This window comes from Cervus elaphus, chromosome 4, assembly GCF_910594005.1.
Source record: "Cervus elaphus chromosome 4, mCerEla1.1, whole genome shotgun sequence".
Lineage (NCBI taxonomy): Eukaryota > Metazoa > Chordata > Mammalia > Artiodactyla > Cervidae > Cervus > Cervus elaphus.
The window spans coordinates 11880345-11900980 of record NC_057818.1 but is presented as its reverse complement, the minus strand read 5'-3'; the positions used below and the strand labels follow the sequence as shown (position 1 = coordinate 11900980).

Below are 20636 nucleotides of genomic sequence, written 5' to 3'. Positions count from 1 at the left end.
ATGCTCATGATTGTTCTAAACACCCTAAGCACAGTATGCTAACAAAAGACACCATTAAGCATAGGTCCCTCCGCAGGGTGAGAAAAGCTCCACAAATAAAATAGCCACAAAGGTGCCTAATAAAAAACACTTTAGATAGAGATTAGCTGGTGACTTCTTGCAGGTAATTAACTTTTAGACTAAGAGCCTGTTTTGTGCCATATCTGCTGTTTTTGCAATCCTTTGCATTTCTGTTCTGTAAAAATGTAATCCTATCTAGTTCCCATGGAGATGACACCTAATAGAAAGAAAATAGATTAACCACAAAAAAGACAGAGTCTGCTACTGAAGTTGCTTAAAGTTATACCAGGTGCAAGCCATAAAATGTCAACAGGCCTGAAGGCCAAAAGATATTATACATAGAGATTAACCATAAAAAAGGCCCTAATAGGCACAGGGCCCTTCGGGGGGTGAGGAAGCCCTATTAGAGAACACAAAAAATATTGTTTTAAAAGTGGTTATTGGATCAGCATTTGATTGCTGTTAATGTGCTAAGGTTGTGCAGTGGAAACTATTGTTAATATAGTTAAAGATCTAGAAAAATAAGAGTTTAGCCCTAGTGTAAGAACAATAAGATAATTGTTCATTTTAACCAGGAGTGCTAAACAGGGGCTCCCTCACCAGAGCCGCAGTCTTTGTGTGCTAAACTTTTTAGATAAATTTAGCTAAAAACTTCTGCAAAAAGACTGATTTTTGTGTTAACAGGATTGTATTTTTACTATGTTGCAACCTGCTGTACCATGAGATTGCCACTTTTCTGTTTTCTGCTAGCCTCAAGGCCAGAATAATGTACAAAAAAATCTATGGAAAAGACTCATAAAAAGTATACAGAGCACACCTGGTTTCGTGAAGGACAAGCTGATGTCATGTTAAACTAAATCTATGTGCTTATCTCCCCTTAGAAAATGTACTAACTCAGGGTATAAAAGCTACGGTGAAAAATAAAGCGCAGGCCAGACTGCTGCACACTCCGGTCTGGTCTCTCTCTCTTTCTCTCACTCGCCGACGCCGTTCATCCTGAGGGTACCCCTGGATCCTGCGGGGGCAAGGACCCCGGCACCCAGGGACGGGTCTGGAAGGTGAAAGGCAAGGAAAGTGGGGGATCTTTCACTTTCACAAAGAAAGTGAATCAGATCTGCCATCTGATTCAACACCACATGCCCTGCGCCCCCCCCCCCCAACCCCCTTCCCCTCTGTCCTCAGGCCACCCGCTCCAGGCCGGCTTCTCAGAGACCAGACGTGCCTGTGGGCTGGCTGGGGACCAAGGGCACAGCTAATGAGGTCTCGGCCCTCAAAGACGACCACCACGCGACTGTGAATGACCAAGCGTTTAATGCCTCACAGAACAAACCTGTTCTCTGCTATGAAGTTCATTATGAACTTGAATCACTGTGACTGTCGAGTCTATAATCCAAGTTAAATCCCGGGCGATGACAACTCTCGTGTCCAATAATTTAACCGAGTGAAGTTTGTGCACATTCACAAACCTTTCATATAGTCTTGATCTCCAAAATTTAACGAGTGAGACGCAGCAAGCCCTCCACCCCGCCGCCATCAGTGGAGAGAATCAGCTAAGGCGACCACGGCTGGACCGTGTTCTGAGCTCGGAGGAACATCCATTGTCACCTGGGCCATCTGCCTGGGGCCTGGCACCCACCCCGCCCTGGGACGAGAGCTGGTTTCTGAAGGCCGTGGCCAGGGCAGCCGGCCAGGCCGATGTCATGACGGAATCCCCGGGGGAGGGCCCCGCGTCCCCACCCAGCTCGCAGCCACTGATACCCACCACCACCCAGCGGTAATGCGCCTTCCCTCTTGCCGTGGAAGCCGGGGCCCGGCCTCCCGGTGTGAGCCCGCCACAGGCCAGAGACCACAGTTCAACTCCGCTTTACTCTAGAAGTGCCTCTGGGTGCACAACCCCACGGCCCCACCCCGGGGGAAATCGTCATTTCCCTGGCCGGCGGAAGTCCAGACGGCTTCCGCGAGCGTGACGCTAGAGTTTGCTGTTCTTCTGGAACTGGGCCACCAGGCTGAGGACCTGCTCGGAGGCCTTGATGCTCTTGCAGCCGAGGTAGGCGGTGCTGTTGGCAGCCGTGTCCTCCAGGAAGTATCGGTAGTTGACCATGAGGCCGCAGGCGCCCGTGACGCCCTTGAGGCTGACGTCGGCCAGCCAGTTGATGCGCCAGAGCACGGCGCCGTTCTGCAGGTGGAAGTGCGCCACGGGGTTGAGCGCGTAGCCGCGGTGCTTCTCCCCGTGCAGGTACCAGGCGCACAGCCGCATCAGCGGGGCCTGCAGCGCCCGCGCCAGCCGCTCCGACTGCGCCCACTCGCCGCTGCTCAGCAGCGGCTGCAGCGTCTCGAGCGCGGGGCCGCCCGTGAGCTCGGCGATCTCCTGACTCTCGCAGTCCGTCAGCAGTCCGCTCCGCCCGTGCTCCTTGGCTTTGGCCTTAAGCAGCCCCAGGAGCCACTTGGTGAAGCCGGGGATGGGAGACAGGCTGGAGAAGGCGCCCAGCTGGGGGAACTCCTTCTGCAGGCGCGGGGCGGGGGAGGAGGGGAGAGAACACACGCAGGGTTCAGGGCTGAGGCGCGGACACGGACACCCCCGCCTTTACGGCCTAGTGGCGCGAGCCTCCTGGTGCTGCCGCCTGGCGGACGCGGCACCGCGTGCGGCGGGTTACTCTTCCTTCTCTCCTGCGACAGTTAGCAAGAATCTGACGTGCGGGGCTCCTGGAGGCGTCCTGCGGCCCCAGGACAAGCGTCCCCTAGTGCTCTGTCCGCCTGCACCACCATCCGAGCAGGCAAGCTGGGGGACTCGCCTGAAGTCGGAGCGGTGGGTCGCTGCAGAGTCAGGGGCCTGACTACAGCCCACCAGGACCCTCTCAGGGACTCTGCTGAGGCCGTGTAATCAGGTTTGGGGCTCGGCACACAGTGACTGTCTGTTGAATGAATAACTGATCACCCAACAATACCATGGCCCGGGCGGAGGATGGGAGGGACGGGGCAGGGGCAGGGGGCAAGGGTAGGTCTCCACACCAGATGACACAATTCAATCACTGCTATTCAAATCGCACTGCGACCTCACTGCTCGTTTCACAGAAGCCAGAATTTTCCAGCTGAAAATGTAACATACGCTCACTACAGAAGAAGCATCTTAAAGTTCAGGACAGAAGCCAAGGAGGCAGCACGCTCCAGTACTCTGAGCTGAGCGCTCTCCAGACAGAGAGGAACTCCTCTGTCTCCCGGCGGTGTTTACAAGGCTGAGACAGCTCTCTGACATCCTGCTGTCTGGATTTACATGACGAGGATTTACAGTCCTCATCGTCATGCAGGATTCAGAACCACAACTTTAACAACAGGAGGCTGTTAAGACGACCCTCGGACGCTCCTAACCCTGCTCCTCCCATCTTTCATAACCCCCCATGCAGGCCTCTGTGGGGACAGGGCTGTGCTTCCCTCCAGACTCCCCCGATGGCTCTCCCGCTCCCGCTTCCAGCCCAGATGGGGAGCGGACGTCCGTGGGCAGCGCGGCTCCTGGGCCGCAGGACTCGGGAGCAGAGCTCGTGGGTGGGTCCCAGGATGCACCTCCTCCTCCGACTGCATTCCTGACCCTCCTGCTCGCTCCCCCAACCCTGCCCCGTCATCAACACCTTCAGCAAAGAAGCAGAAGGGACTCAAGAGTAACTAGAACAGGTGGCTCTCATCACCTCTGGGGAGAGCGCGGCAGGGCCTGAGTCTAGAAGCTGATGCCCAACTGCACCCCGAGAGCTCAGACGAGTCTACCATGAGGCATGCAAGCGCCTGAATTCCACCCTGGCCCGTCACTCTCTGAGGTGGGGCTGTGGAGGCCGCCGCGTGTGTGGAGACCACAGGAGCAGACAACACCGCTCTCAGAGCCCGTTCTTAACCATTTAATTATTTTACCTTAAAATGAGGCTCTATGCATTGCAGTTCGCCCCAGCCCCTCGTGAGATGGTTTTGAACAGCCCAGACCCACAGTGGGCCGGGCATTTCTGTGTGTTTCCAGGGCAACCCAGAGAACCAAGTGTCACTGCAAGTACCCTCCAGTCGCCTGGTCTGAGCTCGGGGCTCCCCGCAGACACGAGTGGGTGAGGGTGGCTGGGGGTGCCTGTCAGGGCCAGGACTGGGCCGTGGCGGCCAAGGGGGCCATGGGAGCCCGCTGGTGACCGCGTGCCAGGCAGAAGCGGCCCCACCAGCCCGGGTGCAGGGCCCCCCGCAGATGCCGCCGCCCTCGGGACGCATCTGAGCCTCCTGGTCCATGAGAAGCTAGTTTCGGGGGCCTTTTTCTCAGCATGCCTTCCACCTCCTGAGGAGTCTCGGGGCTCCTAGGAGCTGCCAAGGGGCACCTGGTGCTTTTCCACCCCTCCTGCTCGCTCTGGCCTGGAGCGCCACCTTGTCCCTGAGACGAGGGCAGGACTGCTCGGCCACCCCGAGGCGGGGACGCACAGAGCGGGACCAGCGCCCAGCCTCACTCACCTGCAGCTCCTTCACCACCCGCTTGATGAGGAAGGCGCCCAGCTCCACGCCCTGCAGCCCCTGCTGGGTCAGGCTCAGCGAGTAGAAGACGGCCGTGGTGATCTTGTTCCGCTCCTCTGTCTCTGACGGGGGGCACTCCTTCACTATGATCGTCTGGAAAACACAAAGGACCCCGGGGTTGAGACAGTCTCCCCCGACCCCCCAGACCAGCTCCACAGGCTATGCGTCCTGAGATCTCTCTGGAGGCGGTGGTCTCACAATCTCCCTGGCTGTGTGCCCAGCACTGTATCATTTCTGTCACTTCGGATTCTCATGCAAACTGAGTGGATCATGCCTCCTGGCCCTTAGGCAGGCCTCTCTGGGGCCTCCGTGCAAAACGCTCCCCTCGAGCCCTGGAGAAGCACGCTGGCCCTCCTCTGGGGCCCCGGGGCCCCACCCTGGCTCACCTCCCTGCCCTGAACCGAGGGTGCACAGGTACCTGGATGCTGCTGGAGATCTCGCTGGTCAGGGCCACGTGCAGGACGATCAGGGGCTCCCCCGGTGTCGAGCAGTGGGAGAAGAAGTAGCACCTCCGGTAGGGCCCCACGCGCCGCTTCATGTCCATCCAGGTTTTCACGGGGTGCACGGCCTCAGCCCTGGCGGGGACGAGACAAAGAAGTGAGACGAACGTCACGGTTCACGGGTCAGACAGCCGGGGTAGAGCCCTACTCGGCTCTCCACGCAGGTCAAAGAAACCCTATAAATACAGCTTTGAGGGACTCGGGAGGAAATTCAGAGAAGGTCGCTTTAGCGTGAAGTGGTGCTGACTGAGAGGAGCCAGAGCTGGTGACCGTCTTACACACAGAACTGTGCTCTCGGCCCTGCTCTTAAAGACTAGCTCGCTGGGCCCTGGTGGGGCGGCTGTGCGGCGGAGTTTAACGCAGGGGCCTGACCAGATGCCTGTCGCTGGGGGTCCTGCGTCTGCTCTGAGTCTCCCAGTCTGAAGTCATCGCTGCCTGTGCACACGCATCGCCAGGCGGGTTCCGCTAGTCCGGCTACCTCGGCCACTGCTGCTCTGCTTCAACACCAGAGCCGGCAGCAGCACTGTCTGCCTTTCACTGTGTCCAGGGCAGGCTGGATGCGCGCACTGTATTGTGAGTCTGGAGATTCTTATCCAAGGGAGACATTTTAACAGCTGGTTGTGACGATGCTGTCTGGGTGACTAATGCCAACTCCTGGTCTGTGAGTCTGGGCAGCTCTGATCATGGGGGTTCTTGGGCAGAAGTGGGCTTGAGTGCTTTCTTCCTTTTAGACATTGATTATTATCATTTACTTTTTGGCTATGCTGCGTGGCATGCAGGACCTTAGCTCCCTGATCAGGGACCAAACCCATGCCCCCTGCAGTGGAGGCGCAGAGTCTCAACCACTGGACTGCCAAGGAAGTCCCCCAAGGGCTTTAAATATGAGCATGTAGCCGAGACCCCACATGCGGGTTCACTGGCAGAAGGACCAGTTTCTACCTGTGCCCTTTTCTCCTCCGTGGCCTCGGCATCATCTGCTAGGACAGCCACCCCTGGGAATACCATGTTTGCGTTTTACCAGGCTTGGGAGAAAACGTAAACGGGTGGGGAGGCGGGGAATGGAGGCTGGCTTTCAGCTGAAATCTAAGCAGAGCAGCAGTGTTACACTCACTCGCTGATTCTCTGGAGCACTTCGCACGGTGAATGCCAGGTGACCCGCTCCAGGTTCAGGAACCCCGAGGAAAACCACTCCGAGAGCATGTTTTTCAGCACCCCGTTCATTTCCTGAAATGGAGAGGAGAGAATGCTGACCTTCCGTGGGGAAGACGTCCAGCCCATCCCCAAGGCGCCGCTGGGAATCAGACACGAAGCCGGGCAGTGGTGTGTGCTGAGACAGCCGGACAGCTGGAACGCAGCGCTATTCCTTCCCTCTTCCCATCACTAAGACAGCCGACTGGAGTGTCCAAGTCGAACCGAGTTCCCCAAGTCAGATAATGTGTTCCGGTTCATTCGCCACCGTGGACACAGCTATGCACGTGAGTTAGGCTGATGCTGAATGGTGTGTCATGGAGCGAATGTGGACACCCTCTCGGGACCATTCTTTGATTCACCAAGACATCCATCCTTCTTTCTTAAGAGAAATAAGTACTGGCTCCCGGCCCCACATTTCGACAAGTCTAAGGTGTGTGCGTGTTTTCCTGTTTTTAATGTCTCGGAACTCAGGACCCATCTCTAGAGTGACGGCGGGTCATGGCTGAATCGGGAGCATGTTTTCCTTTCCTGAGTGGCCGCAGAATAATAGTGCATCTGGCAATCTGTGCATTTAAATTTGACATTATTCTAATTTCACTTTTCCACAGCGAATCTGCTTCCAAAAATGATCTGAGTCAACTTTACCATCAGAGATACATTCACACTGAAACTTTGAGGACCAGAATGAATGAGGTGAGGACACGGTTTAGTCTGGTGACCTCAGGCCAAATAAGTGGTGAGCTTTTAGTTTACAGCCAGAGAGGAGGGGACACCCAAAGCAAGAGACACAGCTGTCGTTCCTTAATAGTTGTGTCCCTTTCTTCCAAATCAACAGAAGCCTCATCTTTAGCTGGGCACAAGGATGTTCAGAACAAAGCCTGCCTGGCAGCTGAGGGTAGCCACATCACTGAGTTCTGGCTACTCAGATGTAAGTGGAGGTGTTCTGTAGCAGCTTTTGGGAACCTTGAAAGATGGCAGGAGCAGCCCTTTGCCTATCTTTTTCTTTGTCCTTCCCACTGCAGGTTGGAAGGTGATGTGATGGCTAGAGCTACAGCAGCCATCTGGGGCCATGAGGTAACTTTGAGGATGAAAGTTTTTCATGGAAGAGCAACAAACAGAAGTCTGGGTCAACTGAGGGCACCACAGAGCAGGAAGCTTCTCTTATTCAAATTACTATTGTTCTTGAGCCTCTGTTACTTAAGATGAGCTACATACTGACAGATACACTGAGTATTATTACTGAATAACAGCAAACATCTCCGTTTGTCTGGTACACAACTGACCTTATGAATCCTTGCATAGGAATCACAAAGACCATGACGGATAACACCTGTAAAACTGGACACAAGCTATGAAACTGTTATAGGGCCATGTCACATTCTAATCCCTGGTAGAAGCTCAAAGGATTCAGAACCTTGTCACTTGAAGATATGGTGCAGGCATGCGGTTGGTGGCTCAGAAAGGGTTTCAGAATGAAGTGAGCTCCATCTTTAAACACTGAAGGCCTGGGGCACAGAAGAGGCCCCATGGGGGAGAGAAGTGGGGGGTAAGTCATTTAGGACCAACTAGAGGAGGCAAAGTCAGACTCCATGTAGAGAAGAACATTCGTGTAGTTGGGGCTGCCCATGGAGCTCCTCCTGGCAGAGAGTGGCCCTCCCCATGGGGATGAGATGGTCACAGGGTGGGCAAGAACATGGCAGAGATGTTTTGATTAGAGGGCCATATGACCTCTAATTCCTCTTCACTCTTTACCCCATGGTCTAGTCGGCTTCCCTGGGCTCTCAGTTCCATAAGTGTGGAGGTCATTTCTGATTCATTCCTCTGGTTCTCAAAGCATCTGTGGGGTCTCCCACATGGAAGATGATCAATGGATTGATGGCAAATGAAAAAGAGAAGACACCCTGGAGAACAGCGACTACAAGTAGCAGGGAGAGGGAGGGATGGCTTCCTGGTCAACACCGACGGCTTCTTGTAAAACTCTCTTTCCTGCACGGACTACAGTGGTTCAGTCTTCCTGGGGACCTCGCACACTCTATAGAGTGTGCACTCAACACTGGCACCCTCTCCCCAGGGAAATGCAAACACATTAGTAAAACTCTGTATAGAATTTCCTGGGTTTCATGGACCCCTTTGAAACTCATCTATGGATCATCCCCAGGGGTCCCTGGATCCCAGGCTGGGGACCTCTGCTCTGAAAGGTCAGGAATGGACCAGTCGAGTTCCATGTGGGATGTATCGGCATCTCTGTGACACACGTAATAGGAAAAAGCTGGGGAAAAAAATCTAGCTTCAGTGTTAGTTCAGTTTAATTATGAAAGGAATGGTCTGGCTGATGGAAGTGGCCTCCTCTCTAAGTCTCTTCGTTCTATTCTGGGCTACTGACAGCTATAAATGTGACACTGGACACGAGATCTGGGAATCTAGGTTAAAGGTGACCCATCTCCCCTGCTCAGGGCCATCAGGGCCGCAGCTGTTGGGCTGAAATCAGGCACCAAGGGCAGTAAGGTTGCTGGATCTCTGACCGTGGAAGGAGAGGGAACGGGTATGTGTGTATCAGCCTCAGGAATTCAGAAATTGTTCATCAGCGATCCAACACTTGAATATGCCAACTGCTGGCACAACATTCTTATGTACAAATAAGTTCATCTCTTAGTCTGGTTGACAGAACTTAGTAGAACCATGAGGACCACCAGGTTAGCTTACAAACAGGACAAGCCACCAGGGGAAGTTTATGACACAGTGTCTTGGGCTGGGCGCTGCAGTGGTGCTGTGGGGACCTGGCTGGAGAAGAGCTTGGTCCCTTCTCCTATGTTCTGCCTAGACTTCTATTAAGGTTTCCACAGCCTTCACCATAATTTCTGTGTTCAAATTTCCCATCATTTCCCAAATGCCAGCCCGCCTCTGCACATCGCTGATGGCACCTACACTCTCTGCTAGAATGGGCGCTCCCTTGGCTTCACTGGGGGTTTTATCTGTAAGAAACTTAACTCTTCAACCTAAAAGGGCTTTTGGGAAGAACTCTGCAGAAAACCAAACAGCCTGTAGCCAGGACACACAGGAAGCACACTCCACCCCGCAAAACACACACGCTGTGCACCCCGCTCGGCGTGCGGCAGACGCACAACTGCAAGTTCACAGGGTGTCTCCTTCCGGAGGAGAGCGACCGGCAGGTGGACTGGATGCACGCCTCGGAGCCCAAAGCCCTCCCCAGGAAAGAACACGCAGATTCGCGCTTCTGGTCACACGTCCAGGCGTCAGAATTAGCCTCTCAACTCACTTGCAACTTCAACAGAGAAAAGCTTTTTTTAACAAAAAGAACATTTGATCTTGTAAGCCAAGGCACCGCTTCTTTTCCTGGTATAATTAAGCTGCTTTGTGGGTTTGATATCACCCCCACCATCCCACCCCCACCACCACCAATGGATGACTGATTATTATTCTATTTCCTATGGTTAAAATTGGTTAGGGGGGTGGGGTGGGGGGAGGTCCTGTGATCAGAGAATTAAAGGACATTGACAAGTCCGTTTGCTACAGAATCCTTAATTATGAAAACTACTAAAATGCCTTTCTTGGAATAATTCCATTAAGATCAGTTCACTTACTACCATCCAAGAAGTTCTACAAATCAGCATCAGATGGATAGACCACAGGAGTGGGGACTTGGGATGGATCAAGAAGTCCCAGGCTGATCTTCTGAGACACTCAGGCTCCTCACGACCTTCTAAGTAACAGGTGGCAAAGTCCAGCTTCTTAGCAGTGGATCAGCTATCTTGAGAACCACAGCACAAACATTTCACCTTTGCCGGATTGTACAAACTTTCCCCACAGCACTTGCATGTTCCCAGCAGAGACTTGACACTGACTCTGAATTTCCTATTGAGAAGAATTAAGAAACCTTATCTGATTTAAATTATCTGACAAAGGTTCGTATAGTCAAAGCCATGTTTTTTCCAGTAGTCGTGTATGGATGTGAGAGCTGGACCATAAAGAAGGCTGAGCACCGAAGAATTGATGTTTTCATATTGTGGTGCTGGAGAAGACCCTAGAGAGTCCCTTGGACATCAAGGGGATCAAACCAGTCAATCCTAAAGTAAGTCAACCCTGAATCCTCACTGGAATGACTGATTGCTGAAGCTGATGCTCCAATACTTTGGCCACATGATGTGAAGAGCCGACTCACTGGAAAAGACCCGGATGCTGGGAAAGATTGAAGGTGGGAGGAGAAGGGCACGACAGAGGATGAGATGGTTGGATGGCATCACCGACTCAATGGACAGGAGTTTGAGCAAGCCCTGGTATGTGGTGAAGGACAGGAAAGCCTGGCGTGCTACAGGCGGCGGAGTTGCAAAGAGCTGGACATGACTGAGCGAGTGAACAAGAACGAGGTAGGGGACCCACGCCCACCTAGACTCCTGCCTCGGGCTTCACGCTGGGCTCCACAGGGATGGAAGTGTCAGGCTTCCAGAATCTTCCTCTATTTCCAATTATCACGGCCCTCAGTCACAGACCAACATCTTGACAAACTGCCCTCACTGGTAACCATGTTTTCAGCCGAGCTCCACAGTACATCTCGGGGCATTTCTTAGAAGAGAAGCAGGCTGACCTTGGGCAGCCTGACCACTGGCAGAGTCTCTCACCCCGGCCTGTCGGCCCAGGACGGTGAAGGGATTGGGCAGCGCTCACCTAAAATCACGCTTCTAACCACAGGGCAGCAACAGGAGCCAGCCCATCCTCCGCGACCTGCTGTGCCTTCTGCGGTACCCACTATCCCGTGTGAGACACGCAACGAGCCTCCTTTTGGGCTTACCGCTTGCCGGCGGTTATTCTAAAGATGCCTCTGTGCTCACAAGATCCAGTAAGTGAGAGGCTCTGAGAACCAGCAGACTGAGCCTACTGGAGGGCAATGCCCATGGCTGAGCCCCAAGCAGATCTTGTTCACCTGACATTACCTGGCAGCTCCAGAGGTCGGCAGGGCCCAGGGGATGCAGGGCTCCAGCGCTAAAGCTTCGAGGGCCAAACCTCTGCTGGTTGCCTACACTGAATTCCTCAAAGCCAAAAGCTCTAGCTGTGCTGCCTCTTAAATGTGGCTGCAAAATCCCAAATCGAACAGAAGAGATGGGATCAAGATGGACCACACACACTAGGTGATTCTGGGGACAAATTACCGCATCAGGTCCCAGTGACAACTTCTATGGATTAAAATACCTGTCGGGGAGGAAGGAAACCAGTTCAGTAACTAACATCTCACAGCATTGGAGAACAGAGAACCGGAGGCGACATCAGGAACTGCCGGGTGAGGGCAGCCCCGTCGGGCAGGATGACTCTCGGCCGCAAAGAAACTTTCCAAGGTCCCTGGGGCTTGGTTCCAGGCTCGGACCCTTGAGTGGAGCAGTCCGACCTCAGGACAAATGGGGGTGGTTAGCTGCCAGCTTCACTGGACGGTGGGGCACCCAGGAGTCCAATTCACACTTCATCACTTGGCTACACAGGACGAGGTTCCTAGTTTCCCAGGAGCTGATCGTCTAGTTGCAGGGTAACAATACATTCAAAGGCTAGATTCTGTGGTTAACGCGTCTGAGTGGTACAGACAGTTACACACCTATGAAGCTCAGAACGGGGTGAGGCCACCCTGAGCTGGACAGGCTGGACAAGTCCAAAAAACAAGCTGGGGGTGGAGGCGGCTCCTACCCTTGACAGGAATCACGAGGGATGCGGGTTCAGGAACTTTCCATCCAGGAGCTGGCCTGGCTGGAGAGGAGGGTCTGTAGAGGGGAACGAGAAATGCTGGGGGAGCTGGGATGTGCAGGGTGGCTGGTGGGCAGCAAAAATGCCAAAGGACAGACACCGAGGGCCAGCCTTCCGGCCACGCGAAGTTTGATGATTTTTTTTTCAACAGAAGAGGAGAGACTGACCTGAGGCTTCAGAAAAAGGTGGGCACCGAGGTGGGTGTGAGGGAAGCTTGCACAGAGTCTTGAAAAGATAAACACACTCACAACTAGAGAACAGTAAACTCCTGCCTCAGGGAAACTGAATAAAACAAAGCCATTAATCGACTGGGTTGTTTCACCTTCCCTTCCGTTTTAGAGAAGAAGGCACATGCTAAGAGAATAAGCCAGCTTCGATCTAGTTAGGTTGTCAACTAAGAGAGTCGGTGTGCCATGATGGAGTACACAGCTGGAGTCACGGGCGCAGGGCTTGGGCGGAGGCGCTCTTACCAGCTCTGTGCTCTGGGGGCTGCATGGGACAAGCTTCAGTCACCTCATCTGTCAGGCAGTCCCCACATCTTGCTGAGGATGAAATGAGCTAGTGAATGAAAGGCACTCACACCTACTGTGTCTGCGGTTAACTCTTCGTATACTCGAAGGGAAGCTCCCGGACCACTCCACCTTGGTGCCTGGAGCATGCCTGGTACAATACAGCCAGCCAACAGATGGCTGAATGGATGGATGGATGGGCAGGGAGTTTAACTGTGGGTCAGGTGACAGACATCCCACCTAATTCTCAAGTCTCCTATGCAATGAGAATTTAGTCTCAGAAGGCTTTCAGGAGCACTGGTCTCTGCCCCAAAGGGAAAAAAGTCTGCTTGGATTGCAGACTAAACCCAAGACTCTCTTGGGAGGAACGGGGATGCCTGCAGGGTGTGGAACACAAGGTCTCAGCCTTTCAGATGGGGATTTAGTTGGGAACACTCAATTTAACACACTCAGAATCCAAGACTGACTTGGTGCTAATGCAATAAACCACCAAGGTTCTCAGCTTGGCCCTAGGTAACTCTAGTGTAGATCAGCCAGCCACTAAGAGCAGTCAAATCATAGCCTCTATTATCACCCCGAGATTAATCCTAACTACACCCAGTTTTTATGCATCTAAGGCTAAGAAAGTTTCTGATAAACACCAGAACTCATATAGCATGATGGGGATATAAACTGTAGCATATAGAACCCAGGAAATTTGGATTTGGATGGTGGTCAGATATTATTATTTGCTCTGAGTTCTTGGTCAAGTCATGTGAACTCATCTGACCTGTTTCCTTTACTGTAAAAGGTGACATATCACTTCCCCAAGAGTAAGGATATGAACATGAAAACCATCATGCCAGGTGTTAGGAGTTCTTAAAGGAATCAGGACATAATCCTTTCAAGTGTTCACTTCTTTCCTAAGCCAACTGGACTTGATAAAGTTCTGAATGTCAGAACTTTCTATAACGTTTACAGCATTTTTGGTTTGCTATAGAGCAAATTAGTGGTCCATACTTGATATCAATGGAATACAAGGACTATATTCAACTATCAGTCATCTTTCAAGTCATCATTATTTAAATCTTAAATTCTTTGTTCACATCTAAAGTGGGCTCACTTTGCTAAGTGCCTGATTACCCAAGGAGACAACTCAGAATCCTGTTTTAGGGCTGAACTTGGGCTGGTGAAACGCCCTGCCCTGGGCGACGTGGCAGAGACGATAGAGGGCACCCGGACTCCTGGACGGTGGTGACCTCGAGTTCTAGTCACCTCTGTACGTTTCACAGGGTTTTTCAGGATAATGGCTCACAGAGCTGGTGCTACAAGTAAGTTACCTTTTTGTTGACCCCATCCAGGTTTTCAGAAAGTTACCCGATGCTTTGTTTGGTACTCATTCAAGTGTACCGCACAGACGAAATCTCTCAGGTAAGATAAAACAGAGAACTTTATAGAGCATGCTCATCAGGAACGAGGCGTGACAGTCACCTTGAAAGTAAGCGGGTGCCAAGTTTCTACCAAGACTGGAGAGAGCTGAGGCTTGAGTGAGGCAAGGATTCGGAAAGCGTGGGAAGGAAGGGGGACAGGGTTCAGGGGCTGTGACTCTCGGAGAAGTGGGCACGGCTCCAGGCAAGCGAAGGTGGAGTGTCTGGGGCTTGAGGGGCGAGGGCCGCCAAGGGTCAGCAGACCTGGGCACTAGGCGGGGTCGCGGCCCGGGCGGTCCCCGCCCCCACGAGGTTCGGGGACGGCCCGGGCGGAGCCTTACCCGGACGTGCGGCCCCTCCACCAGCTTGAGGGCTTGCGCCTCGAGCAGGTCGGCCCGCAGCCGCACCAGGAAACGCACGCCGCCCTCCATCTTGCTGATGTGGTGGAAGAGGCTGCGGTAGCGCGGCACCAGCGCGTAGCGTAGCCGGTCCTCGGCCTGCAGCAGCACGGCTGGCTCCCGCGGCTGCTGGCGCAGCTGGAGCACGCCGGCGCTCTGCTCGGCCACCTGGCTGTGGTCCACGCCGAAGCCGCGCGCCAGGCGGCCCAGCAGCTCGGCGCGCTCGGCCGTCTCAGCCAGGCCGCCGTAGAAGCTCACGAAGTCCGCACACTGGTTCTCCGCCCGCGCCGGCGTCTTCTCGCGCAGCTCATAGGCCGGCATCGCGGGCACGGCGCGGTGCAGCAGCTCGTCCATGGCCCGCTCCAGGGCGCCGGCCGCCGCCGGCCGCCCGCTCGACAGCCGGGGTCCTGGCGGCTGCGGCTGCCGTGGGGGTAGCCGCAGCCGGAGGAGGCGCCCGGCAGACAGGCTTGGCCCGAGGACTCGCATGGTGCGCGGCGACAGCTGCCTGGGGAACGCCGCCGCCGCCGCGCTTCCGGCTTCCGGCGCGCGCGCCCGCCCCATTGGCCGAGACTGAGGGACGGCCTGGGCGGCGACCAATCGGGGGTGGGAAGGGGCGGAGCGACGGGGACGGGGTGGGGCGACGGGGGCGGGGCGGAGCCCGGCGCCAGGCCAAGTGCGGCCAAAGGTAACCGGGACGGCGACCAATCCGAGGGCCGAGCGGCGGCGGGGTGGCTCGGGTTGGTGAGTTCAGGGGCGGGGCGGCCCCTGCCCTGTCACCTGTTCTCCCAAAGTCACCTCCTCTGCCTTCCTCTCCTCCAGGGCCGAGCTCTCCAGCCCTAAGAAACATGACAGTCACCCAGCGGACGTGTTACACGCGCAAATTCCTGGCTCGACTCCAGAGATTCTCGGAGTGTCTGGGGCAGGGGCGCAGGCATCTGCGTGACTCCGAAGTACCCTAGTGGTCGTTTCTGGCAAGGTAGGTCTCCTCTGTCTCGACCCCTGCCTGGCGCTCTCGCTTGCACAGATGACCCCCAGAGCTGCAGGCCTTCGCTCTCCTGAGCTCCGGACCCAGGCTTCCAGCTGCCTGCTGGAGCGCTTTCTCACCGATGCGGCAAACGGGGCTCTCCCAAGCGGCTCGTGGCCCACCCTGTCCCCGTTCCCTTGGTCCTCATTCATTCATTCCCTCATTCAACAGAGTGTTTATTAACGGCCTGGCAGGTGCCAGGTCCTGCACTAGGCACAGAGATAAAACAGTGAACGACAGATCTGATCGTGCCCCCATGGAGTTTACATTCTAACAAAGGAAAACAGACCACGGCATAACTACTGGTTGTGGTAAGTGCTATAAGGGAAATAAACTGTGGAGTGATATAACTGGGCCGGCGTGGACTTCCCCTCACCCTGTGGACAGGGTCATCAAGGAAGGCCTCTTCCCACAAGTTCAGGAGCAGGAGCGCAGGGTGCCCTATCAGTTACTAACCCTGTTCTCACTTGCTCCACAACCAAATTCAAGTACCCTCTTCCATCGCTGGAGGGAGCACCACTTGGTAACACCCCTGTGTGTGGGGGAGGGGGTGCCTTTGCAACACCTCTCAACATTGCAAACTGGCCCAGCAATTTGCACAGATAAATTCCTGCTGAATGGGCAAATGATAAGAATGGGTTAATCCTCCTGGGAGAGATGATTTCCTCCCCTAGGAAGTGAGGCTCCGTCTGCCTTCTGTTGTCTCCTCCTCCTCATCCCATCCCCATCCTGCATTCAAGGGAGAATACCACACATCAGCCATGTCCCCCACGGAGCAAAAACTGCAGGAGGCCTGAGGAATATGTGGGGCTTTGCTCCACTCGGATGGAAATCCAAAGCATCCTTTGTTCAAGGGGGGAGAAAAGCCAGTGCCTGGCTGCCTAGATACCAGAACCACCCTAGAACTGTCTGGTCCAAGTGTTATGGTATAAAAAAGCCGAGGGGTAGTAGTTCTTTATGGGGCCAGCCTTTGCCCTGATCTTACAGGGCTCCTTCTGCCGAGGCACAGACACGCAAAGCTTTCTGAGGGCTTGGCAGTGGCTTCTGCGCCCACACTACTTCACCTTCACTAAGGAGGTGGCCAAGAAGCATCTCCAGCTGCTGAGAGGAGTCTGCCTAGGCCAGACAGGCTGCTCTGCTGCTTGAGCTCACAGTTCCCTGTTCCACGTGCTCTCCTGTATCCGGGATACCCTGGCCTTGCGGCAGGAACCTGCCCACTGCTTAATTACTAATATTCGCTTAAAGTACAGCTCTCAATCCCTTTTCCATCTCCCTGCCTTTTCACATACTTTCTTTCTTTATTGAAGTATGGTTGAATTATAATGTGTTAATTTCTTCTGTACAGCAAAGTGATTCAGTTATATACATGTATACATTCTTTTCCATTGTGGTTTATCACAGGATATTGAATATAGTTCTTGGTGCTCTATAGTAGGACTGTTGGGGTCCTTTAATGGACCGGAATCTGGAGGTATGGAGTCGACGATAAGAAAGTGAAAGAGAGAAAGAGGCCAATGTCCCTTGGTTTACGCAGAGGACCAATAAAGTCCTTGACACAGGACTTGCATCGCTCATGAAGGCACCAGGCGCCCTCTCGAGGGGGTCTTAGAAGCCCGGGCAGAAAAGTGAGCACGACGGGTCTCCACGCTCCAGAGAGTCAGCCAGAAAAGGAGAGGGAGAGAGAGAGAGAGAGACAAAAAAGACCCGGGGACCCAAGCTCTGATGGAGCAAAGGTGCTTTAATGATTTTTCTATGAGTATATATATGCTGCAGTACAAGAAACTTCTTTCGGGAATGATAGAGATCAGAAAACCAAATGTACAGCAAACGTTACCAAGGAAACATGGGCTAAAGTTAGTCACAAGGTCAGAAGACAATCCCTATCTCAAGAAAGGGGAAGGAGACTAAGCTGTTTTGTCCTAAGGAGAATGTTTACTAAAGGAGACTCATGCTTGCCTCACACAATGACCTCAGTCCCTGGGAGCAGCGTGCTGTTCCGCTTGAAGAGGGACAAAGGACTCATGAGAGACAGCACGTAGGAATCCTCCCGTCAAACATTCCCTGACATAGGACCTTGTTGTTCTCTGTTCTATACATACCAGTTTGCATCTGCGAATCCCAGACTCCCAATCCAATCCTCTCCCAGCTCCCTCCTTGGCAACCACCAGTATGTTCTCTATGTTCTTGATACTGTTTCACAGACAGGTTCATTTGTGTTATCTTTTAGATCCCACATATAAGTGATATCATATGGTATTTGTCTCTTTCTGATTTACTTCACTTAATATGAAAATCTTTAGCTGCATCCATTCATATAATTTCCTTTTTTTCTGATAAAGAGGAGGTTTTAATGTATAAAAAGTGAATTAAGCAGCTCCTGGAACACATATAATTTCTTGATTCTGCTTTTCTCTGTGTTCATAATTATCTTTCTCCAGGTGTCAACTGCCATTCTCTGCTTCTCCCTGCATATTCCTGTGGTTCAAAACACTCCCCTAATCCAAGACTGAAATTGAGAAAACAATTCCATTTACAAGAGTATCAAAAAGAAAAACTACTTAAGAATAAATTTAACCAAGGACATCTAGCACATGTACACTGAAAAAAACAGAACACTGAAATTAAAGAAGATCCAATTAAATGGAAAGACATTCTGTGTTCATGAGTTGGAATATTTAATATTGTTAAGATGGTAAAACTGCCCAGATGAATATGCAGATTCAGTGCAATCCCTATCAAATCCTCTTTGCAGAAATGGGAAAGTTCAGCCTAAAATTCAAAATGAAAATGCTAGAGGCCTTGAATAGCCAAAACTACTTCTTTGTTCTTTGAAAAGAGGAACAAAGTTGGAAGATTCGCACTTCCTGATTTCAAAACTCACTACAAATTTACAGTATCCAAAACAATGTGGTACTGACAAAAAGGCAGACCTATAGATCGATGGGAGAAAATTGAAAGTCCAGAAATAAACCTATGCATCTGTGGTCTGCTGATTTCTCACAGGGTTTCTATGACCATTGAATGGAAGAAAGAATAGACTTTTCAACAAATGGGACCAGAACAACTGGATATCCACATGCAAAAGAATGAATCCAGATGTCTACCTCACACCATATACAGAAATTAACTTAAAATGTATCAATGAACTAAATAGAAATCTCTCAAGGGAAAATAGGTATACATTTTCATGACATTAGATTAGGCAATGGTTTCTTAAATATGACCCCAAAAGCAAAAACAACAAAATAAAAATAAAGTGCACTTTATAAAAATTAAAAACTTTCATGCATCAAAGGACATTATCAAGAAAGTGAAAAGACAATCCACAGAATGGGAGAGATACTTGAAAATCACATATCTGGTAAGGATCTAGTATCTAGAATGTAAAAAGAATTCCTATAATTGGATACCAAAAAGATAAGCAACACAATTTAAAAAAAGGGCACAGGAATTTGAATAAACATTTCTCCCAAGAGGATATGTATATGACCAATAAACATGTGAAAAGATTCTCAACATCAGTAGTCATTAGGGAAATGCAAATCAAAGCCACAGTGAGCTATCACTTCATATCCACTGGCATGGCAATAATAATTACAAAAACAGTAACAGCAGTCAAGTAAGTGTTGGTGGGGACATTGAGAAATTGGAACTGTCACACACGGTGGGGATGTAAATGGTGCTGTGCGTGTGTGTTGAGTCACTCAGTCATGTCCGACTCTGCGACCCTATGGACTGTAGCCCACTGGACTCCTCTGTCCATGGGATTCTCCAGGCAAGAATACTGGAGTGGGTTGCCATTCCCTTCTCCAGGGGAATCTTTCCAACCCAGGGACTGAACCCGGGTCTCCTGCATTGCAGGCGGATTCCTTACTGTCTGAGCCACTAGGGAAGCCCAAAATGGTGCTGCCATTGTGGAAATTATTTTGGTAGCACCTTAAGAAGTTAAACACAGAGTTACCATATGGCCCAGCAACTCCACTGCTAAGTATATGTTCACAGTAAAACACGAATACAAATATTCACAGCAGCATTATTCATAAAGTCAAAATTAAAAACAGCCCAAACATCCATGACTGGATGAATGGAATAAAGCCAATGTCATATATCTACAAAATGGAATACTAACAACTATCAATAGGTATGGAATACTGATACATGTTGCAACATGGATGAGTCTGGAAAACATGCCAAGTGAAAGAAGCCAGATACAAAAGACCATGTTTTGTATAATCCTATTTATGTGAAATCTCTAGAACAAGTCTATACAAAAGTCTATACAGACAGAAAGTAAATTAATGATTACCTAGCACTGTGGGAGGGGAGAATTGGGAGTGACAGCTCATGGGTGTGGAGTTCTTTTTGGCTGATGGAAATGAGCTGAAATTATACAGTGGTGACGGCTGCACAACATGAATGTACTAAAACCTCTCAAATCGCACACTTTAAAATGGCTGAAAGAGGCACAAACTTCCAGTCACACGTATGAAATGTACAGTGTGAGGGATATAGTCAATAGTTATGTAATATCTTTGTATGGAGACAGATGGTAGCTAGACCTGCCGTGGTCATTTTGTAGAGAAATACTGAATTGCTATGTTGTGTAATAGGAACTAACACAGTGTTGTAGGTTAATTATACTTCAAAAACAAACTCAAAGAAAAAAAAGACCAAATTGGTGGTTACCAGAGGCAGGGATGGAGGTAGTCAAAAGGTACAAAATTCCACTTGTAAGATAAAAAAGTACTAGGGCTGTAAGGTACAACATGATTAATATAATTAACACCATTGTATGTCCCATATGAAAGCTGCTATTAAAGAGTAAATCCTGAGTTCTCATCATAAGGATAAATTCTTTTTCTACTTCTTTTTTAATTTATATGCAGTGATGGATGTTCACTAAATTTATTGTGGGAATCATTCCATGATGTATATAAGTCAAATCGTTATGCTGTACATCTTAAGCTTCTGTCAATTATATCTCAGTGACACTGGAAAGAAAAAAATAAAATAGTTAAAATGAAAATTAATTTTATGTTATGTGGATTTTATTTAAAAAAAAAAAAGGACCATCTCAGAAGGATTTGCATCTCTCTAGCCAATTTCAGTTCAGAGAATCTGATTGGTCCAGCTTGGATTCGGTGACCAGGCTAGGATAAAAGGTAAATGGGACTGGGGGATGTACCCTTTTGGGAAGGGACACAGTATTCAGAGGAGAAGGTTCTGGGCTGGACAGCTGTCCTCAACGATATCTGTTGTTGTTTAGTCACTAA

At 51.3% G+C, this 20636-nt stretch overlaps 1 protein-coding gene and 1 long non-coding RNA gene across 2 annotated transcripts; one reads left to right on the top strand and one right to left on the bottom strand.

Moving 5' to 3' along the window:
• Nucleotides 1–1354: 1354 nt before the first annotated feature.
• Nucleotides 1355–14879, bottom strand: MLYCD (malonyl-CoA decarboxylase). The gene is made up of 5 exons (XM_043898160.1): nucleotides 14283–14879; nucleotides 6202–6314; nucleotides 5009–5165; nucleotides 4531–4683; nucleotides 1355–2563 (listed from the first exon to the last, which is right to left on the bottom strand). Exons 1-5 carry the CDS (start codon nucleotides 14823–14825, stop codon nucleotides 2030–2032), a joined length of 1500 nt encoding a protein of 499 aa, XP_043754095.1. The 5' UTR covers nucleotides 14826–14879; the 3' UTR covers nucleotides 1355–2029.
• Nucleotides 13827–20377, top strand: LOC122691576. Its single transcript, XR_006340449.1, has 4 exons — nucleotides 13827–13945; nucleotides 15159–15315; nucleotides 15535–15674; nucleotides 17802–20377. It is a non-coding gene; the product is annotated as an uncharacterized LOC122691576 (long non-coding RNA).
• Nucleotides 20378–20636: the final 259 nt, after the last annotated feature.

Bases quoted from the DNA above. Each gene is read 5' to 3' on its own strand.
- MLYCD (XM_043898160.1), bottom strand. From the start codon at position 14,825: ATGCGAGTCCTCGGGCCAAGCCTGTCTGCCGGGCGCCTCCTCCGGCTG. The intron at 6,315-14,282 runs GTAAGGCTCCGC...TCTCCATTTCAG, and splicing joins TGGAGGGGCCGCACGTCCGG to GAAATGAACGGGGTGCTGAA. The intron at 5,166-6,201 runs GTGAGTGTAACA...CGTCCCCGCCAG, and splicing joins GTGCTCCAGAGAATCAGCGA to GGCTGAGGCCGTGCACCCCG.